Source organism: Dermatophagoides farinae, chromosome 2 (genome assembly GCF_024713945.1).
Source record: "Dermatophagoides farinae isolate YC_2012a chromosome 2, ASM2471394v1, whole genome shotgun sequence".
NCBI lineage: Eukaryota > Metazoa > Arthropoda > Arachnida > Sarcoptiformes > Pyroglyphidae > Dermatophagoides > Dermatophagoides farinae.
Window position 1 is genome coordinate 4,933,487 of NC_134678.1, and position 21,349 is coordinate 4,954,835.

General features: G+C 29.3%; 1 protein-coding gene across 1 annotated transcript; it reads left to right on the top strand.

Moving 5' to 3' along the window:
* The first annotated feature begins 1,110 nt into the window (after nt 1-1,110).
* On the top strand, nt 1,111-18,656 carry LOC124493052 (uncharacterized). Its single transcript, XM_047056106.2, has 2 exons — nt 1,111-1,675; nt 16,273-18,656. The coding sequence occupies exons 1-2, from the start codon at nt 1,448-1,450 to the stop codon at nt 18,256-18,258; spliced, it is 2,214 nt and encodes a 737-aa protein (XP_046912062.2). The 5' UTR covers nt 1,111-1,447; the 3' UTR covers nt 18,259-18,656.
* The last annotated feature ends 2,693 nt before the right edge of the window (nt 18,657-21,349 follow it).

Sequence of the window (21,349 nt, forward strand, 5' to 3'; positions counted from 1 at the left end):
TCATCATAGGTGTCAAGATTTCTCATTTTTTTTTTTTTTTTTTTGATGGCCCCTCTCAATTTTCAATAGGCGAAAAATGCCCACACTTACGCATTAACATATTGTATTATACAGTAACAAAATTCATTCATTTGGATTGTTGGTAATTAATGTCAATCAAGAAAAAAAAATTTTTATTTTTCGATTTTTGATTTGATTTACTTTTTTTTTATTACACATGTTGTCATCTCCATTTATAATACACTACTGTCATTTCGTGGATTATTTTTCTGTATATCCTGCGGCGATAACCACATGATTCACTATGTTCTGAATGTATGTTTCATATTTTTTTCCTATTTTAATTTTGATTTTGTTATTGTTGACGTGTTTCGGCCAACCAAATGATTGTACCGAATATATATTTACAGTTGATAGAGAAAATAGAATCCGCGAGAACATTACACAAACACATACATACGTTTTTACATGTTTTTTTTTCATTGTTGAAAAGTACATTAAATAAGATTTGATTGGCAAAAAAAAAATGACACGACATACATAGATAGAGTGAAAATCAAGTGTCAGATCCATGTGTGTGTGTGTGTGTTTGTATGTGTAGGGTGCGGCATAACGACAGCGTCGGCGGTGGCAAATATGATGATGATGATGATCGTTGGATGGTTGGTGTTTGACATTCGACACATTTGATTGACATTTGGACACAAGGCATTCACTTTTTTTGTTCAATATGGCCCCCTACAATCACTGCCAAACTAACTCAACAACCAATCGAATATATTTTCAAATTCTGTATATGTTGATGATGAATAAAAGAATCATCCATCGATGATGATTCCAAGTGGCAATAAGAATGGTTTTCGAGTGGGAAAAAAATGAAATTTTTTTCAAAAATAAAATTAGTTTTAAAAAACCGTTCAAAGATGGCGAAGTTTTTCAAAAAAATCCTCAAAGTAGTGGTCTTGTTACATAGTAAGATCGATGTGAATTCAATTTATACATACAGAGTCACTCACAAACACATACGGCTAGCATAAAAACAGACAATACAGACGAACGACGTTGAATGTGAATTGGAACAAGCTTTTTCTTTCCAAAATATATCATGACCATTGATCATTGATTCGTCGTTCTCTTCACGTCATACACACCGTTATTATTTGGATTTTAGTCATCGTGCTGCATTGATCGTTTTTTGTTTGATTTTTGTTCTGGTTTGAATTTCTTTAAAATTATTGAATGGCATAATATTCTGGATTCGTTTCTGTTTCACGAAAAAAAAAATTCTTCCATTGTGCTTTTGCAGTGTGTGTGTGTGTGCCTATGTTTGTCATGCTAATGTTACAATAACAACATATTTTGTTTTTTCTCATTGAATTTTCGTCAAAAATATTCTCATTCTTGTTATCCATTTTGATGTGAAAAATTTCTAATCTTATTTCTCTGTATGCCAATGTGTACGAGCAGCCAAAATAGTGATACTGAAATAACGTCAACAACAACAAAAACATCATCCAAATCGACGAAAAATAACGATTCGGTAAAATCGATAAATTCAAATTCTCATTCAACATCGACAATAATAATAAATAAATTTAATATGCTCACCTCAACAACAACGGCATCCGCCAATCAATACCTCAGACCGGAATATCTTCCACCGGTTTCAAGTCCGGTAAGTTTTTTTTTCTTTTACTTTTGCTGGCAATATTTTTCAACAACAAAAAAAAATCTAAATCGATTTGGTCATTCTGTGTATCCTGTTCGAATTTGACAGTTTCATTTTGTTTTTATGTTTTCCAAAAAAATAATAATTTATTGCTTTTTTCCAAAAGATTTATAATGTTCGACAGCAGCAGCAGGTTTATTCAACGATTAAGCCATTTTGTTGAGTTTGTTGTTTTTTGATTCTTGAATTCCGTTCATCTGAATTGATTTCTAATGAAAGAACGAAAAAGGAAAAATCACGAAAAAGTCATAGATCAATGTGAAAAACCTGTTTTTCATCCATGATAAATGTTTTTCCAAGATGGGAGACGCGAGAAAAAAAAATCGGATATTCATCATGTAATCGGTTTTCGTCATCAAATAATCTACAAACAAAAAAAAATTGTCGGCGACGACGTCGATTTTTTTTTCTTTCAATGATAATTTAGTTCTGTCTCTTCATCTTCTTGATGATTATTTAATTTGATTTATATTTTTTCGATTCTATATATATATGCGCGACAAAGACACGCCGACAATTTCGTGACGAATTTTTATGGTCATTGAATTGATTTAGTATTATTTCGGCTTTTTAATTCGATTGTCGTTTTTGATCATATTATCGCCTTTCAAAATCGATAAATATTTATCATCACCATCATCACTATGCATGCAACAGGAATATTGTTGTTGTTGTTGTTGTTGTTGTTGTTATATTTATCCGGATTTTCTTGTTTTTTATACCAATATAAATAATTCATTCAAAAATGATCAATGTCCACTAATAAATTTAATGATCAATGACATATTCTATCAAAAAAAAAACAAAAACAAATTCATTTATCTATTGTTTGATAAATGAATTTTTTTTTTTTTTGACAAAAAGAAAAATATTAACGACTGTCAATAAACGATTCGATTCTTTTTTTTCTCCCTCTATCTGTTTTGATGACTGACTAACTGACATTTTGATAGTTTGGTATTTTTTTCAATTTGATTTGATTGATTGATTGATTGATCGATTGATCAATATATCATATGTTTCCAAGTGTCAAAATTGTTGTGAATTTTTCTCTTTCACATTTATTTATCCTTTCATAGAGAGTTCGAGTTGATTGACGTTTGATATGGTGTCAATCAATTTTTTTTTCTGAGTGACAAGAAAAAAAATCATCATCATCACCATAGTGCGGTATTTCTTCGAATGAATTGAATTTGAATGGTAATGTTGTTGCGAATATTTAACATGAACACACAGATGCAAACATACAAACGATACCATTTACAGGCAACAAAATGACGTCGTGAATACTTTATACGAAAAAAAAGAGAGGGGAATCATCATCATCATTATCATCATTGTTGTTGATGATGATGACAGCCTCGTCAATTATCATTTACATCAAATCATTCACACACACGAACGGGATTTATATTTATATTTATATTTTTTTTTGGACTGATGGTGATGATAGCAAATAATGATTTCGATGGTGGTGAAGATCCTCTTTTTCTTTCTTTCTTTTTTTCTTTCTCCCTTCGACCTGCAATCTTTTCATTTTTATTATTCTTGTTTGTTTTTTTGTATGCAATCATTTTCTACTTGTTTGTTTCATTTGTACATTGGATATGATCGATGATTGTCGTTTGATGGATTGATGGATATGGATGAAATGAATGTGAAACAAAATGAATTGATGGCAATGGTTTATGCCGCTTTTTATTGGATTCAATCATCATCATTTTAGATTACATACTTATGATGCGTGGGTGAAAGGAATGATGATGGAGATGTCGATCATTCATTTCAAATAATACACATCGTCAATCAATATTTTGTTTTCATACAATAATAATAATAATAATCATTTGACTCTTTGACGGTCAAAACATCTATCAAATAACAAGAGAAGCCATCACCACCGTCACAACTGACCGTCAACAGTTTTGATTCGTTTTTGTTTTCCTGATTTGATCGAATCCGATTGATTCGCCATTGAATCGAAAAAAATGAATGATTTTCGCCTTTTGTTCATAATTTATTTTTTTTCTGATTCATTTATTCATCTGATGATGATGATCGATCGATCGATCGATGAAGAATTATAAAGCTTTAAAACATTGAACGATGAATGAAATTCGAATCGAATGAGTCTTTTAAATTGAACAACAACATGAATTATCATTGATTGATCGATCGATCCATTTGGTCATCGATCATTTGACACCATGAATTTTTTCCCTATTATCATTTTTCCTCACTAGCTATATGCCCTCCCGTTGCCTGGTTCATAATGCCACCCATCCATACATTTATTCATTCAATCAATCAATCCATCCAATCGCTCTTTACTAACAGCGCAATTCAGATGTTATTTTGTTTGTCACAATTTATATTGTCGTTGTTTTTATTTGATTTTTTCACCCCACCCCCACTCTCTTTGCCAAATGCCATCGCGCCCAAAATGCCACCGCTTCAAGATGAGCTTCTTTCATCATTACAATACGATTGTTTATTTCAATGAATAAAATTCCAGTGGTATGGTGTGGGCTTGTTTTTTTTTTTTTTTTTTTTGAATATTGTAAAAACAAACCGAAAATGGATGAATGAATTTTTTTTTCGGTTCCAAAGATAACAACAATTTGATTGAACATGCTGGCAAATTCGTTTTTATTTTTCTTATTCATTCGTTGGTGGCGATGGTGGGTTGTTGATTATGATGGATTAGTTTTTTGTTGATGTTATTGTTTGAACGCAAGCTTAATTTATAAAGGGGCAAATAATGATGATGGCAATAACAAACAACAGCAAAAGAATGTCTATAATCTCCTCCCCCTCATTCATTTTATTCAAAGTCAAATTATTTTTATCCATCGAATTTTTTTCTACGAAAAAAAAGTCATCAATCAAATTAGAAAAGATTTTCATTCATTCACTTATGCATTTGAAATTAGATTTTTTTTTCATCATTCTTTTCCCATTTCGAATCGAATGAATGATGAATGTTATGCTTATAGCAGCAATCTTTATATCACATACATAATATAGTGTAACATAAGCAACAAGCTAATGATGTTGATGTGTGATTCTATGTGACATTAGCATTTATTTTTACCTTTTGATAATCATCATCATCATCAACAACATTTGTCTTTTTTTTCGTTTGTTCCTCCTACGCATTGTTTCTGGGACGTTCAGCTGAAAGTATTTTTTTTTTTGCAGTTAAAAAGTCGAAAAAAAACAATCTTGTTCATTACGTTTATCGATACGACGATTATTTTCATTATTATTGAAAAGTTATATGATGATAATATCCGGGAATTTTTTCTTTCTTTGTGTTTTTATGATAACATAATCGATTATCGCGATTTGCTTGTTTGTTTTGTTTAGTTCCTATTGAGACAATAGTATATATATTACATATTACTTTACGTGTGTGGTATATATTGCCTATTTACGCAAATTGTTTCTGAACGATCAGAACAGAAAAAACATTGAAACAAATCATTAATTTAAAGTTTTGTATGTATAAATGTCCATATTTGACAGACCGACCTGTCATCATTAATCGTATTCATTCATTCATATTGATCACCATCATCATCATTCGATTCTATCATTTGATCTTTCTCTGCATGTGTTTTGTCGCCGCTGTTTTCATTTTTTTTTTTTTTTGTTTTGCTTTGCTTGGAATTACATCACATTCAATTTGATTTGTCTGTCTACATATACATTTTCGGACATGAAAATAAAATTAATGAATGAATAAACTTGCCTGTCGAGTCTCGATAATGATGATGATGAAGTATGATAATGATGAATTAATAATGATTAGATTGCAATGTCGCGTTCGGCTACCGCCATAGTTTTGTTGACTGTTTCGTTAATCATTATTCAGATTTGTTTTGTATACACATGGATAAATGTGGAAAAAATTATTTGAACAAATGAAAAATCGATTTTTTTCCAATGTTTTTTTTTTTACTATCATTTAATTTCACGTCATAGTGATGATTGCTTGAGATGTAAATTTCTCATCATCATCAACAGCATCATCTTATGTCTAATCATGTGTATATCATATCTCCATGTCATGTATTCTGTTGCCCTTTGTTTGTCTATCACACACAAACGATAAGGATTAATCTTTTTGAAATAAAAATTTTCCAAAAACAAATGTCGATATCGTGCTGACCTTTTTTTTAAAAAAAAAAATCTAAACTTGATAATAGTAACAACAACTTTAGCTTAGTATAGGTGTATGATGTTCAGGATCGATCCAGAACAACAACGAAAAAAAAAATTTACCACACTGACATATTAGATTTCCAACAATGAATATATATGAATGATTGGGATCTCAAATCTTTATTTATATGTGTATAAGTGTGTCTGCATACAAGATGGATTACATTTTGTATTTCGTGTAGAAAAAAAGGCAAAATTTGTAATTCATTTTTTTTATAATAACGATCAAACTGAAAATATCCATAACATACATATCTGTGATCATGCTTTATGTTAATGAAGTATTATTTTTTTTATTTGAAAATGAAATAAATCAAAATTGACTGGGATTTTTTTTCTGTTGATAAATGATCGATGATTGGTGGTCCATCCATTTGGTCATTTTATTGTGTTTTCTGAAGGAAAAAAGTTTTTTTCTTTTTGCCAACTATGTTTTTTTTCCGATTATCGTTTTGTCTGTATAAATATATACATCCTCTATGTATTATATCTGGTGTGTGTGTGTATGCATGTCGTTTGTCATTTCCATAAGTAATTCATCAAAAAAAAAATCCATCCATTTAAATAATGATAATAGATATTGTTGTTGTTCCTGAAACAAAACATGTTTTTTCATAGATGTTTTTTTTAATGTATGATGGATGATTGTTTATATTATGATTATCACATCACATCGACATTATTATTAATTGTATACATATATGATGTTAGTCTAGTTATAAATGAATGGGGGGTGATGGATGTCCGTGAATATAATAATAATTCCTATATATATAATTTACGTTCGTTCATGTTGTTCATCTATCATGTAATCATTTAATCATTTTCTTGTTGTTGTTTTTTCTATATCAAAATTATTTAAAAAAAACACACACACACACACGCACACTAATACGTGCAAACAAACATTAAATCATCATCATCATAATCATTTTTCTTTGTTGTTATAGATTTTGTTAGTGATCAATTAACCAAAGGCATTTTTTTGTTCTATATATCATTAATAATTTCTTTTCATTATTGTATTCGCCCTATCGTCGTAGAACATGATTCATTTTTCTTCTCAATAATAATGATAATTATTTCGAGTTCAAATTCAAAAAGGTAGCATTTAAATGCTGTGTTTTTTTCCTGTTATACGATGATGATGATGATGGTGAAATTGCACCCAACAAACAACAAACAAATTCAAATCATTAATTTCCTTTTTTTTCAGATAAATAAAATTTTTTTAAAGGTGAAAGTTGTTGTTCATTGTTCGATATATTATTGCGTGTAGGAGTGGTGGTGGATAGAATTGATTTTATTATTGATTAATCAATAATTATATTTGGATGGATACCTGGCCTTTAGATATATAGAATTTTTTTTTCACTGAATTTGTTTTAATCATTTTTTCTTCACTCACTATTCCTGTGATCATGATTAATCAATCAATCATCATAATTTTTTTTTTTTTTTTTTTGATCATTATCATGATCATTTATTATTTTTTTTTAGGGAATGTTTCACACACACACACAAAAAAAACGCACGATTCATGCTTAATGATAATCATATATAGAGAAAATATATACAGACAGATGTGAATGAAAATAAATACAAATCGATTAAATATCGATTACAATCACAAACGATCATTTGTTATATAAATTTTTTTTTCTTGCTCTGCCTCTTGGCATAGCTTATGTATGTGGTTAGATAGTGAAAGAAGAATGGAAAAAAGGTGTGTCTGTCATTGACACACAAAAAAAAACATACACACGCTGGATAATTCATCTTTTCCAAGATCGATTTTCACTGTGTGTGTGTGTGTGTATGATAATGATTTCATATAATTTTTCACGTGATGATAACAAATGATCATGATGAAAATGGTTTGGTTTGGGTACCGATAATGAAGGGACAGCTACTATTAACATCAACATCGTTAATGATTACCAATTTGATGAATATGATAATAATGATAAAATTCTTCAATTCTCTTTACATTTAATGATGATGATGATGATTATCATGTTTGGCTTTTTGGTTATTCTTTTATTCATCAAGATTCATTTTTTTTTTTGTTGCCATCTGAAAATAATAATAATAACCAGTGAAAATTGGGTGTTATTTTTTATATATGTAAAGGTAGTTGCACAAGCAAGGCGCCATATTTAAAACATGAATTTTTTTCTGTTTTTTTTTTGTTTTTTGTTGTTGTTTTCATTGTCGATTATTAATGATGATTGGATTATAATGATAATATATTAAACTCAAAAGGTTTGTAGCCGCCCAAACATGTATTTTTTTTTTTTTTTTGGTTTGTTTTGTTTTGGTGTCTTTTTCTTTGAAAATGTTGCCATTACCCATTTATTCATCATCATTAATTGCTGTGGATAATGATGATGATGATGATGATGATGATGATAGACAGAAAGACACATCAATTTGTTATGATTGGTTGTTTCAAATTTTATTTCTTTTTTTTCATTTTCATATACGAAATGACAACAAACAAACAAACAAAAAAAAGAAAGAAAACAACAAAAAAATGTCTTTTACATCATTAAAAATAATGATGATGATGTTCATTCATTTTCTGAGTAAATAAAATTACATTCGAAATGAAAAATGATCATCATAATTGTTGACGTTCGTTTTTTTTTTTTTTTTTTTTTTTTTTTTTTGGTCATCATTTATTATTATTATTTAATCAAAAGTGGTGTTAATGTAATGTGGTGAATGTTTTTCAATTGATCATTATATTTGCAATCATCAAGAAAATCAAATAGGTGTATTTTGTGTGTGTGGATCAAACTCTTAGGAATTGAAATAAACACAATCATCATTATCATATTCATTACATTTAAAATAATCGATTTTTATTATTAATCGAAAATGAAAAAAAACAAAAATTCAATTTAAAATACATGTTTGAATGTAATGTATTTCTCATTATGATTATCAACTTTTAAATCATTGTTATTGGCAAACACCCAATTATCATAAATGAATAAAATTGATTGGTGTAGTTTTTGATTGATGACAATGATTGATTGTGGAAAAAAACATGTAAAAAGAGAGAGAGAGAGGACAAAAAATAATCAACAAATTATTATTTTTTCCTCTCAAACGATAATGATGTCATTCAAATTATTTGAATATGATTAACCTGCCATTGAAATATGATTAGCCAAATGGTTGTCTTTTATTTTTTTCTTTTGTTATTGATCATTCATTCATTCATTTATTAATTTATTGATTATTTTTAATTTTTGTGATAATTTTTCTTATTGATTTTTTTGATTGAAATTCACAGTATACACATTGTACATGCAACACATAGATATAATGATAAATTTGATTAATTGCTCAGGTAATCGCCAGTGATAATAAAAATGTATATATATTATTTATTACATTTGTGGCCTGTCATTTATTAAAATGTGTCATAGTCTTTTTTTCCATATAATATCGGAATTATGATGATTTTATCGACAAAGTATGTGCGTGTGTGTGTGTGTGTGTGTGTGTGTGTGTGTGTGTGAATGGGAAAACATGATATTTTTTTCACAGTTTGATTTATTCAATCTATCCAGATATAATTTTTCTAGTTATTTGAAATTTTCATTATGTTGATGATGATGATCATTTTCAATCAATTTTTTTTTCTATATGTTGTACATACATTTGACACCTTGATGCCCTGAAGCTCATATCTCTATGGCTTTAATTCATATTTTTCCTTTTCTATCTATCTATCGATTCAATTCAATTCGGATTTACTTTATTGGATGTCAAGTTGAGCTTTAAGAAAAAAATATGTAAAAAAATCTTTCCTATAAGAAAAATACACACAAACAATGATCATCAACATTTATATTTTTTTCTCGTAGTTTTTTTTATATTTCAACATTCGAATGGTGATGGCAGAAGATATATGATGAAACAAAAAACACAAGATAAGGTAACTGACAAGTTGTTTTTTTTTCTTTCTCCAGGTTATAAAGTGGATTTATCTAAATCCATTTTATGTTGTGCGTGCGTTCATGTTTTGTTTCGAATATAGACACACAAACATGATTTTTTTTCCAAATGATCAAAAAAGAAATGTGATGATAATAATAATTTGTTGATTGATTTATGATCTCTTCTCTTTCTGTCTTACCAAAAAAAAGTAAGATATAAACGATAATTGAATAGATTTGTGTTGGATTTATTTATCTATTTTCACCTTATTGTTCACATTGATTGGTTTAACAACTTTTTTTTCTCATCTCATTGATTTTTTTTTTCTTAATCAATTTTGGATGATAATATTTTTTTCTCCTTCGTATAACAATTCATTATCATTGTCATTTTCTGTTTTTTTTTTAATGTTCAAAGCTAACAAGCAATCATTTATAATAATACTTTCACTTTTTTCCATCTGAATTCATTATCACCTAACAAACAATCTGTTGTCAATCCTTCAATCAGGTAGCCAATGGCCACTAGCCATAGAAAAAAAAAATTTTCATATCAAAGGCTAAAATGATTTTCTGTATTTTTTTTTCTTGAAATAAAATTCACAAATGACATATATGTATTTATTTACTGGTGATGCTAACAAACCATTAAAATCTACATCTGTTTTATCTATTTATAGAACTATATAAATGAATGAATGATTGAAATATTTTTATGATCATTATCACGGAACCAACACATATCTCATAATCATAACTCTCATACAAGCAAAGAAAAAAAAACCTGAGGTTATTTGTTGATGATATGATCCATAAAATGAAACCTATATCATCATCATTGTGTGTGTTTGTATGTTGTGTTGTTGTCTTGTCATAAAAATGTCAAAATTATGACGATCATGATCATGATGATTATCATCATTTTTTTCTTGTTTAATATGATAGGTATCTTCCACACACACACACACGATCATCAAAACATCGTTTGACTTGAAATAAAATGCTAATAAAAAAAAAATCATAAGGTTATATATTCAAGGCAAGTGAACAACAACAACAAAAAAAATAATAAAAAACGAAAATTTTTACGACAACAACAACAACAAAAAAAAACTATCATCAAAATGCCAATGGGTAATAAGAATTTAAGAAGAGAAAAAAAAATACCAGAAAAATTATGACGATGAAAGTTATAAATCACATCAATAATAATAAATGTTAATATAATAAACACAAGTGAAAAACAGAATTTTTTTGAAAAAAATGACTAAAATAATGATAGACTTGGATGGTAATAATATCTGGTGATTGCTTGATGATGGCGATAATAATAAAATGCTCATCATCATAAAAAACGAATTTCTTTTTCATCATCATTATCATCATCATCACACACAAAGAACAAGAATGTGTGTCACAAATGAAAATTTATTACGATATTTTTTTTTGCGAAAAAGAAACTACATGTTGATGAATTAGAGTTCTGTTTTCCACTTTATCAACATTATTATTATTTGCTATGGCTAATAATTGTAACTGATTGAGAGTTTTTTTTTCAAGAAGCTAAAATCTATATATATTGAATGGATTAATAGATTAGATTTGTTGCCAGTTATCGTTGTCGAAGTTCTTATCCACACATATAATAATGATAATAAGGTTATGATTATTATTATATGGTAATCACATTATTGATATATAAATCATTTCTTTTTTTTTATCTCTCTTTCTATGTTTGTGAAAGTTTGTATATATGAGGTTTATTTGTGTTTTTTGTTTTTGTTTTTGTTTATGATTATAATTTTTTTTTGTAATAAAACACAAAAGTGTACACCAGATTTATAATTAACATCAAATGATGATGATGATGATTATTATTCTCATATTGGTAGCAGCGCTGTATCACATTTTGATAGCTAAAAAAATTAACGATCTGTGATGATGATGATGATCATAATAATATATTGATAGTGTTGAATTGATCTAGTTTTCCATAATCATTGATATATAATAATAATAATAATAATGATAATGGACATATAGAATAATCTTTAAATGATTTATGTGCTTATGACCTGTGACCCCCCATGTCTGCTTGTCTGGGTCTCTGTGTGTGTGTGTGTAAATTTTTTTTCTCTCTCCTAATAATCATGTTATTATTTGTCGAAGGCCGGTTATGGTGTGTGTTTGTTTGTGAAAAAAAAAATTAGACGGGTAATATTTTATAATATATAAGCACACACAAACAAGTCAAATCAAACAGGTATGTATTGTGTGTCTGTGTGGCTAAATCTGACACACACACACACACACACAAATTATTTACCTGCAATAATAGTAATAATTTATTGGTACCAAAACACCCATCATTTATTTTATTTTTTTTTTGTTAGAGTCTTTGGTTGATTTTTTATTATTATTGCTGTTGTTGTTTAGTTGTTTCACATATATATATACAAGACCATTCATTTAATCATCATCATTATTTGGTTCGTTTTTTTTTGGTTTTGTATGTTGCGAAAGGAACCCATATTTTATTATGTCTACCCACCACCACCACCACCACCACCATTGTATTTTTATTATCGTGTTGTGTATTTGTATGTTTTGAATATTTGTCTGTGAAATCTTTAATCCTTTATTGATGTGTGTGTGTGTATGTGTTTGAGGTGAGATTCTCATAAATTTTACTTTTTTAACGCGTGTTTTTTCTCATTTTATTACTTGAGGTTATAGTCTAAATTGTGCATGGACAATAGAATAGAGTCTCACTAGGTACTAGATCACGATCTTGTCATTTTTTTTTCATGAAATTTATTTGTGTTTCCTGTGCATGTGTGTGTGTGCCTTTGTTTGTTTGTATGGACATGTCGATCCTAAATTTCTTGGTCCTTATCTTATTTTTTACACTCTCGCCCAGTCTTATCTTATAAAAAACTTATTAACTTGGCTTATTTTTTATTTTTTTTCGCTTCGTTTCATGGAACTTTAGTGTGTTTGATTTATGTTGAATTTATCTTAGGATTAATAGAATTTTTCCATTCAAAAATGATTGACAACATTCCCTTTTTTTTACTGATGTCAATTTTCAAAGAAATTAAACAATTAAAATTTTTAAAACTAAACTAACATTCATTCATAGAGTTGTGTATGTGTGTGTAAAACACTAATAAATTTCATTATTTTTTGATGTTTTTTATTACTTTTACATTTTATTGAAAAATAAAATTATTATTTTTTTTTATCACACACACACACACATACACATCTTTGCTCTATCTCAGTTTATTCATTCAAATTCATGGTTCAACAGAAAAAAGAAAAAAGAATGATGATGATAATAATTTTATTTTAGAACTTGATTCTAAAATTCAAGAATACTTATGTATCATGTGTTAGTTTTTTTTTATTATTTGGAGTATCATTTTTTATTACACCATTGATAGTGTATATATATAGCCAACAACGATTATGTTTGATGATTATATAACCGAAACACATGCACACCATTTACCATTTTTTTTGTTCCTTTTCTCTTTAATCATGTTATAATTTTGAATCCATTGATGATGATGATGACCAAGAGTTTTTAATGTTGTCGCTTTCGTTGTTGTTATTATTATTATCATCATTTGGAACCATTCTATAACTTGGCTATGTGTTTTTACTATCCATAGGTGGGGAAAAAAATAAAAGAGGAAGGGGAGTTTATGTGTGATGGTTGATGATGATGATGATGGGCAATGAGGAGAGGGGGAAAAGCTATATTATTTTTATATAGCTTTACTATAGGATTATTTATTGAAGCCATAAAAATAAATAAATAAATTAATATTAGCCATAATAAATTATCAATGTACATTGTGTGTGTGTGTATGTATGTAACGATATATGAACCCTAAAAAGTAGTTAAAGTTTACTACACTTTTATCCATAATTTTTTTTTATTTTTATTTTTTTTTTCACTGTTCACATAGACCATGTTGTTGTTGTTGTTGTTGTTGGCCATAACACCCAACCGAATAGGAAAAAAGAATCTAAATGATTATGATGATGATGATGATGATTACCAAAAGTTATAAAATTGTTGTTGTTGTTGTTGTCAAAGCTGTACAGAAAAAAAAATTTATTTTCTTTTTTTTGGCCCTTATTTTATTTTCGTTTCATTTTCATTTTGGATTGTAAAATTTCTTTTTTTACAAAAAAAACAACAACAACACAGCAAACATATATGATCATACGAAATGTATTTATATTAAAAGTTAGAGAGAGAGAGAGATAGTTTAAAATTTTTGGCTTACTTCATCAAAAAAAAAGAAAATTATTTTCCAGGTTTTTTTTTGAAGAAAAAATTCTTTTGGCTTATGTGGTGGTATACAGTAGTTACTCTACTTACGAACAATTGCATTCCAGAAGAATGTTCGTAAGTTGAATGTTCGCAAGTCGAGCATCTACTGTAATACGGTTAACTTAATGATTTCTATGATCGATGATTACTGCTGTGGCATCATCAATCGGTATATCCTAATGTTTGCAACAAATTTCTTATTCATTTTATTTATGATGATAATAATAGTGATGAAGATCATATAATAACATATACACAAATACAACACGAATCAAACATTAAATCACGATTACGATCACGTGTCTTATCCGTTTTTTTTTTCTCTCTCTCTCTCTCTCTTTTCTCCCACCGTTGATTGATATGTTTGATATGTCTCCGTTGTGTATTATGATGGTGATTTAGTGTATTATAACACACGCACGAATGTAGATCATTATTGGATTTTTTTTTCATTGTTAGTTTTGAAAATTAAAAAAAAAATTTCTTTTCTTTTTTCCTCTCCACTGTGGAACACATGTTAAAATGAATTGAATTGAATCGGAATGGCCCATGCTGTGCTTTTGTGTTTTTTTGTGTGTGTGTGTGTGTAACATGTAATTTATCGTCCATAATGAATGATATATAGCTGTTTATAAGATTTGTTGTCTGGTTTTCTTTTTTTTTACCAATTTTTTTTATATTTTATTTCCATTCATCGCAAATTGATTGTTGATCCTTGTCGTTAACATTATACCCTTTTTCTTTTATTCTATTGGTTTTGTTCAATGAATTTTTATGTTTGATCAATTGGAATGTTTTTTTTTGTCATGTCATTCATGATGATCAATGGTGTTGTTGATTAGATATGTATGTGTATTTGAACCACATGTTGGCGGTGATTATTGTTGATATTTTTTTTTCTTCTTTCACTTATCCAAATTACGGGCTATCTATATACAATCATTTGGTTCATCCATTATCGAAATAAGCAATAGTATATATATTTGGTCCCCATGAGAATGAATGATTGAGATTGTTTATAAGTGAATCAATAGAGGGTGTATTGCAAGGTCTTATATGCAAAGATATGAGTGATTGACTTGACCCTTGACTAGATATATCTTCCGTATATTTGTTTGCCTGACCGGTCATTTGATGTTTGGTCCATTCAATTGTTTGGGTTGGATTGGCTTTTTTCTCTCTCTCGCTCTCCTCCCTCACTCTCGGGCTAAATCTCTTTTCGGTAATCGTTTTTGTCGTCATCATCATCATCATAATCATCGTCGTAATCGTAACTGGCTTACCATTTTTTCTTTGCAAGTAATTTTTCTTCTTTTTTTTCTCGCCTGTCCATGGCAATTTGAGTCGGGTTTTATTTATTATTTTCATCATTTCAATACATTACATTACCCCCTCTCTCAATAGTGTGTTGGATATTTGACACCATTTAATGTATAAGAAGGCCAAATAAAATGAATTGATATATTGATTGTTCGTGTATTTTTTTTCCTGCATTGGTATATATATTCAATTCTGTATCTGACGTACCGATCCATTAGATATATAAAACATGTGCGTGTATAGCATGTTGTTATTGTTGGTTAGTCACTTGGAAATGACTGATCGGTTTCTTTGGCCATCGAATATATAAATGATATCAATGCTGCAAAAAAAAATGAAGAAATTTATTAAGGTCCAAACATTTGTGACACACACATACATATACAAAGCAGTAAAAAATAAAAAAAATCTATTCACAATGACGTTATACGAATTCCAGAAGTCGCCTTGTCTTTTGTATGTATGTGTGTGTTCGTTTTCGCGAAAAATTGGCCGAAATTTATTACTGGATCAAATTTCATTCTAACAACAACAACAACAAAAAATCATATTAGAATGATAAAATTGTTAAATAATAGATACAAATGCCTTACCGTTTTTTTTACCGTATATATTTTGAATGACAGCTATGCATATTTGAATATGGCTTGACTAATTTCTTTTTTTTCTTCTTTTTCATTTGATTTATTTCACAGTTGGACGCAAATAAAAGTCCATTGGCATTATTAGCTAAAACCTGTTCAAGCATTGGTGTTGATAGTCCTAATCTAAAATCATTGAATGGTTCGACAAATAATTCATCCGGATCATCATCATCATCAACATCATCGAATGGTTCTTTCTCGAATAATGATTCTAATGTAACAATGAATAATAATAATCGACGAACGACACCAAAAACAAAATCCACATCATCATCAAATGATTATTTTCTAGATTCTAGTTCTCATCATCATAATCATCATCACAATAATAATAATAATAATCATCATCATCATTCAAAGCTCAATTTCAAGCCTTATGAAACTAATCATCATCATCATAGAAAATTAACAAATGAACGAGATAAATCAACATCATCACCATTGAAATCATTAACGCCAAATTCTTCAAATAATAATAAAGTGCCATCACCATCGTCGGAAAATAATAATAAAACTTCGTCATCAACATCATCGGCACAACCGCTCAGTTATACTAGTTTAGGTCTACCCGATATGCATAAAGATTCATTGGCTGCATTCTATAAAGCTTATGGATTTTTAGCACCAAATTGTTGCCCAACAACGACACCTGGCTCACCATATCCATCATTAATGCCACCACCAATAGCATTGGATAAAACCGGTGCCTATCCATCGATATATCCACCAACACCACCAGCGACGGCTGCTGCTGCTTTAGCAGCTTATAATTATTCACAACGAGTTAAAGGAATGATGCCCGCTACCGGTGCTGTTTCAAATCCACATTGTCGTGATCCTTATTGTGCTGGACAATGTGGTCCACTTCAACATAATAGTCAACATCATCCATTAGCATTGGTGGCCTTAGCATCATCTTCTGCATCTTCGACATCAACAACACCTCCATCGGCTGCTGCTACCGGTACAAACCATAGGGTTGACACCAATGGCCATTCTTCTTCACAAGCCGTTGCATCAAATGGCACATCATCAGCGGTTGGAAATAATTCAACTCAATCATCATCAAACACACCATGTACACCTGCAACATGTCCAAATGGTTGTAATCAATGTGAACATCAACGTTATTTGGCTACGTTAGCTGCTGTATATGGAAATTCATTTGCCGCTTTAGGCACCGGATACGGTGTTCTGCAATCACCATCGGCAGCAGCAGCGGCAAGTAATGCCTATGCATCATCATTGGCTGCTGCAGCCGCATTACAACAACATCATCAACGTATGATGGCTGCTGCAGCTTTAGCCGCTTCAGCAGCACCAACCGCCACAGCAGGAAATGTGTGCAATTGGATAATTGGTGATAATCATCATTGCGGAAAACGTTTCAATAATAGTGAAGAATTATTACAACATCTAAAAACGCACACATCATCAACGGCAACAAATAATTTGAATGATACATCCTCATCGGCTAATAATAGTCGTAATCCAAGTTCATCGTCACCATCAATAAACAATCAACAGCAACATTCACCATCGATAACCGGAACACCATCACCATCGGCTGGTAGTCGTGCAGGAACAGCTTCAATTAATGGATCATCATCATCTACGGCCAGTCCATCACCATCATCTCATCATCATCATAGTAATCATCGTTATCATCCTTATTCAAAATCAATGAATTTATCGAATGGTAATAATACAGTTACTACATCATCAGCTTCAGGTACAACCAATGTTTCATCAGCATCGGCACTCCCTCTCACAGTGGCACCAACATCGGCAGCATCATTATTTGGCCTAAACGGTACTACGACGAATGGCGTTGGTCTTGGACCATATGGCCATCATAATCCTCATCAACATCCACATTTAACAGGAACGACACCATCACCATTTACGGCCGCAGCAGCAGCTGCAGCGGCTGCTGCTGCTGGTTTACCATCACCATCTCCATCAAATTTTTATTATCCATTTATAGCGCCACCAAATTTTCTTGCCGGTCGTATTGGACCACCGGTACCACCATAAAATGCACACACACACACACACACAAACACACCAACAATACAACATTAATTGCCTTTCTAATTGTTTGTATTCTCTCGCCATATTGATCTTATAGTTTTTGGATTGATTAATTGATCATTGATGATGATTGTAAAAGCCTGATTTTTTTTCTCATTATTTTCAATTTGTAAAATATTTCGTCTCTTTGTTTTTTTTTCTCTGTGTCTTTTTAATTATTATCACTATTATTTTTTTTTCTGGCATTTTTCTAGTGTTTCAGAATGAATGTCATGTAATGTCACTCACAATGGAGAAAAAATTTCTGTGTAATACAATATTATATATTCTCTTACTAATTATTAATTATCGGAACAAAATGACGATAAAATAAAGCGTGAAAAACAATGATGAAAAAAAAATTTATAAATGACAAACATATCTTCCGTTTGACATTTGTTTTTGGCTCATCATCATTTCAAATGGGCCAAATTTGGCAAGTGTGTCGGTGTGTAAAAATGATGGTTGACATTATTGACATCATTTTCATGATAATTTGAGGATTATTTTTGTCATAATCATATGAAAAAAAATATGAAAATAGAATTTAATCATTTGAATAGAATTTTGTTTATAGAAATGTGTAAATTTGATAATGATCATGATGATAATGATGGAAAAAAAACAAGACAACACAAACAACAATTGTTTTGATTTAAATAATAATGATGTTGATGAGTGTTTGAACTTGGAAGCCTTTTCATTCTTGGCATCGATAAACAACATGACATTTATTTATTTATTTTTTTTTATTTTTAGTTTTATCAAACAAATCATTTATTAGCAATAAATATAAATAATTGACTAAAATAAATGAAATAAATAAATTCTTGTCATTCTTGTTGTATTTGTTTGTTATGATGATTTTCTATTTATTTCTATCTCAGTTTTTTTTTATTTTTGAATACTAAAACTGATCCAAACCGATCTTGATGTTAGACTAGAATCACTATGAATAGCAAAAAAAATGATGAAAGAATGATTTATGGATTGTTGAAGGAATTTTTTTTTATTTATGTGGATATGGAGAGAGAGAATTAAATGATTTGTGTTTCAACATGCTTGCTAACTCAATCTTTCACTCTTGTGTGTATCTAATTCATTGATGTGGAGAAGAAGAAAAAAATAAATAAAAAAAACAAGTGATTTCCATATGCCTGGTTTCTATCTTTCATGTTTTCTGTAAAAAAAATGTCTCTGCTCGTCGTCGTCGTTGTTGTTGTTGTTGTTGTTTGGTATTCATATATTTTATTTTTATTGTTGCATTGCATTCATTTATTCATATGTTAAATATAGCTAATTTGTTGGCAACATTATTTCCATATATTAAATATTTTCAAACATGAAAAATGAACGAACAAAAATGTCACAATTTTCAATCATTTTTTCAACAACAACAACAAAAAACTGAAACAAGCTAGTGAGTTCAATATAACTGTTTTTTGTTTGCGGCTTCTTTTTTTCCGAATTTATATGTGCTTTATCTTTAGAAAAAAATCTTTTTTTGCACACTTTAAATTCTGAATTTGATACACACACACACAATCTTTGTCTGAATAACTATCAACGATCGTTTTTTTTCGTGGTTTCCACCACTGTTTTTTTTTTTTTTTTTTTTTTTTTTTTTTTTTGATAATTCCATTCATGTCTTAATGGTAATGATAAAATGAAGAATGAATGAGAAAAAAAATGCCGAAATAAAAGACTGATTTCGGTGAAATATAAAGGAACGAAAGAGAGTGAGAGAGAGAGAAAAAAAAATATCAAATTACGGCCATGTTTCTTCGATTTTTTTTGTTTCTTCATCATCATCTTCATGATCTCTTTTCTCTATTCAACTTACAAATCAAATTGAAGAATGACACAAGACAGATGATATCAAGCTTTTGAAAGATTTTTTTTTCTGGATGAACGATGATGTTGATGTTGATGATGATTTTCCATATTATGTTGACGACGAATCAAAAAAAAAAAACATTGAGAAGAATAGATGAATTCCGGTGTGCAATACATATTATCATCATCATCATCATCATCATGATGAAGGAGAAAGGAATGAAGAACCTTAATGAATGAATATAAAGATTGACAAGCCGTGTCAAATTTTATTTGATGATGATGATGATGACAATATTGAAAACATTGGTGACATTTTATTCATTTATTTATTCACTATTGTTGACAAAGAATTTTTTTTTTGTTCATTCATTCATTCATTCATTCACTTATCATTGTAACTGATTCGATTTTCTGTTCTAAAGAAATATCATTGAATGAAACATGAATATAACCAAAAAGAACAGAAACAATTTGATTCTACTGAGTGAATTCTTATAAAAAGAATCGAGTTTTTTTTGTGATGTCAAATTGCGATAACTGTCATTCATTCATTCATTCATTTATTCATTCATCTATCCATCCATCCGTTCAACATCAGTTCAACAAAACAACAACAACAATAATAATAACAACAACTACATTGCCTTACATTATATTATATATATCCTTTCATCTTGTCATTCACTATGTCAGTCATTTATTCATCAACAACCAAGTCTTTGCTTTGTAAGTGTTGTGTGTGTGTGTATTAAAATCTTATGAGCAACAAGCAATACCCACAAAAAGATGAATAGCAGGGAGAAAAAGAAAAAAAAAGAAAAACCCATCAACAGGCATTTGATTGATGTCTTAATTACTTAATACACAAGCAATACACACACATACATACTCTTTTCAAGAGCTTCCGAATACATGTTATTAAGCACACTACTATAGCAATGAAGAATGAAGAAAAAAAAGAAGAAATAAAAAATTCTTTTCAAACAATTCTGTCTAATCCACACAAAAACATTTTCTTACAGGTTTAAATGATGAAGATTTGAATTCAACAATCTGTCAATGAGATACAGATATGAACACACACATTTGAATTTTGAATGAAAAATTCTTGGCTTCTACTGTGTGTATGTGTGTTGCTGATATAACAAAATAATTCAAAAACGACGATGATGAAGATGATGATTTTGATAAACAAAAACGCTTACATTCGGAGTTT

Coding starts and splice junctions, on each gene's coding strand:
- LOC124493052 (XM_047056106.2), top strand. CDS start 1,448: ATGCCAATGTGTACGAGCAGCCAAAATAGTGATACTGAAATAACGTCA. Junction 1,676..16,272: donor TTCCACCGGTTTCAAGTCCG/GTAAGTTTTTTT, acceptor TTTATTTCACAG/TTGGACGCAAATAAAAGTCC.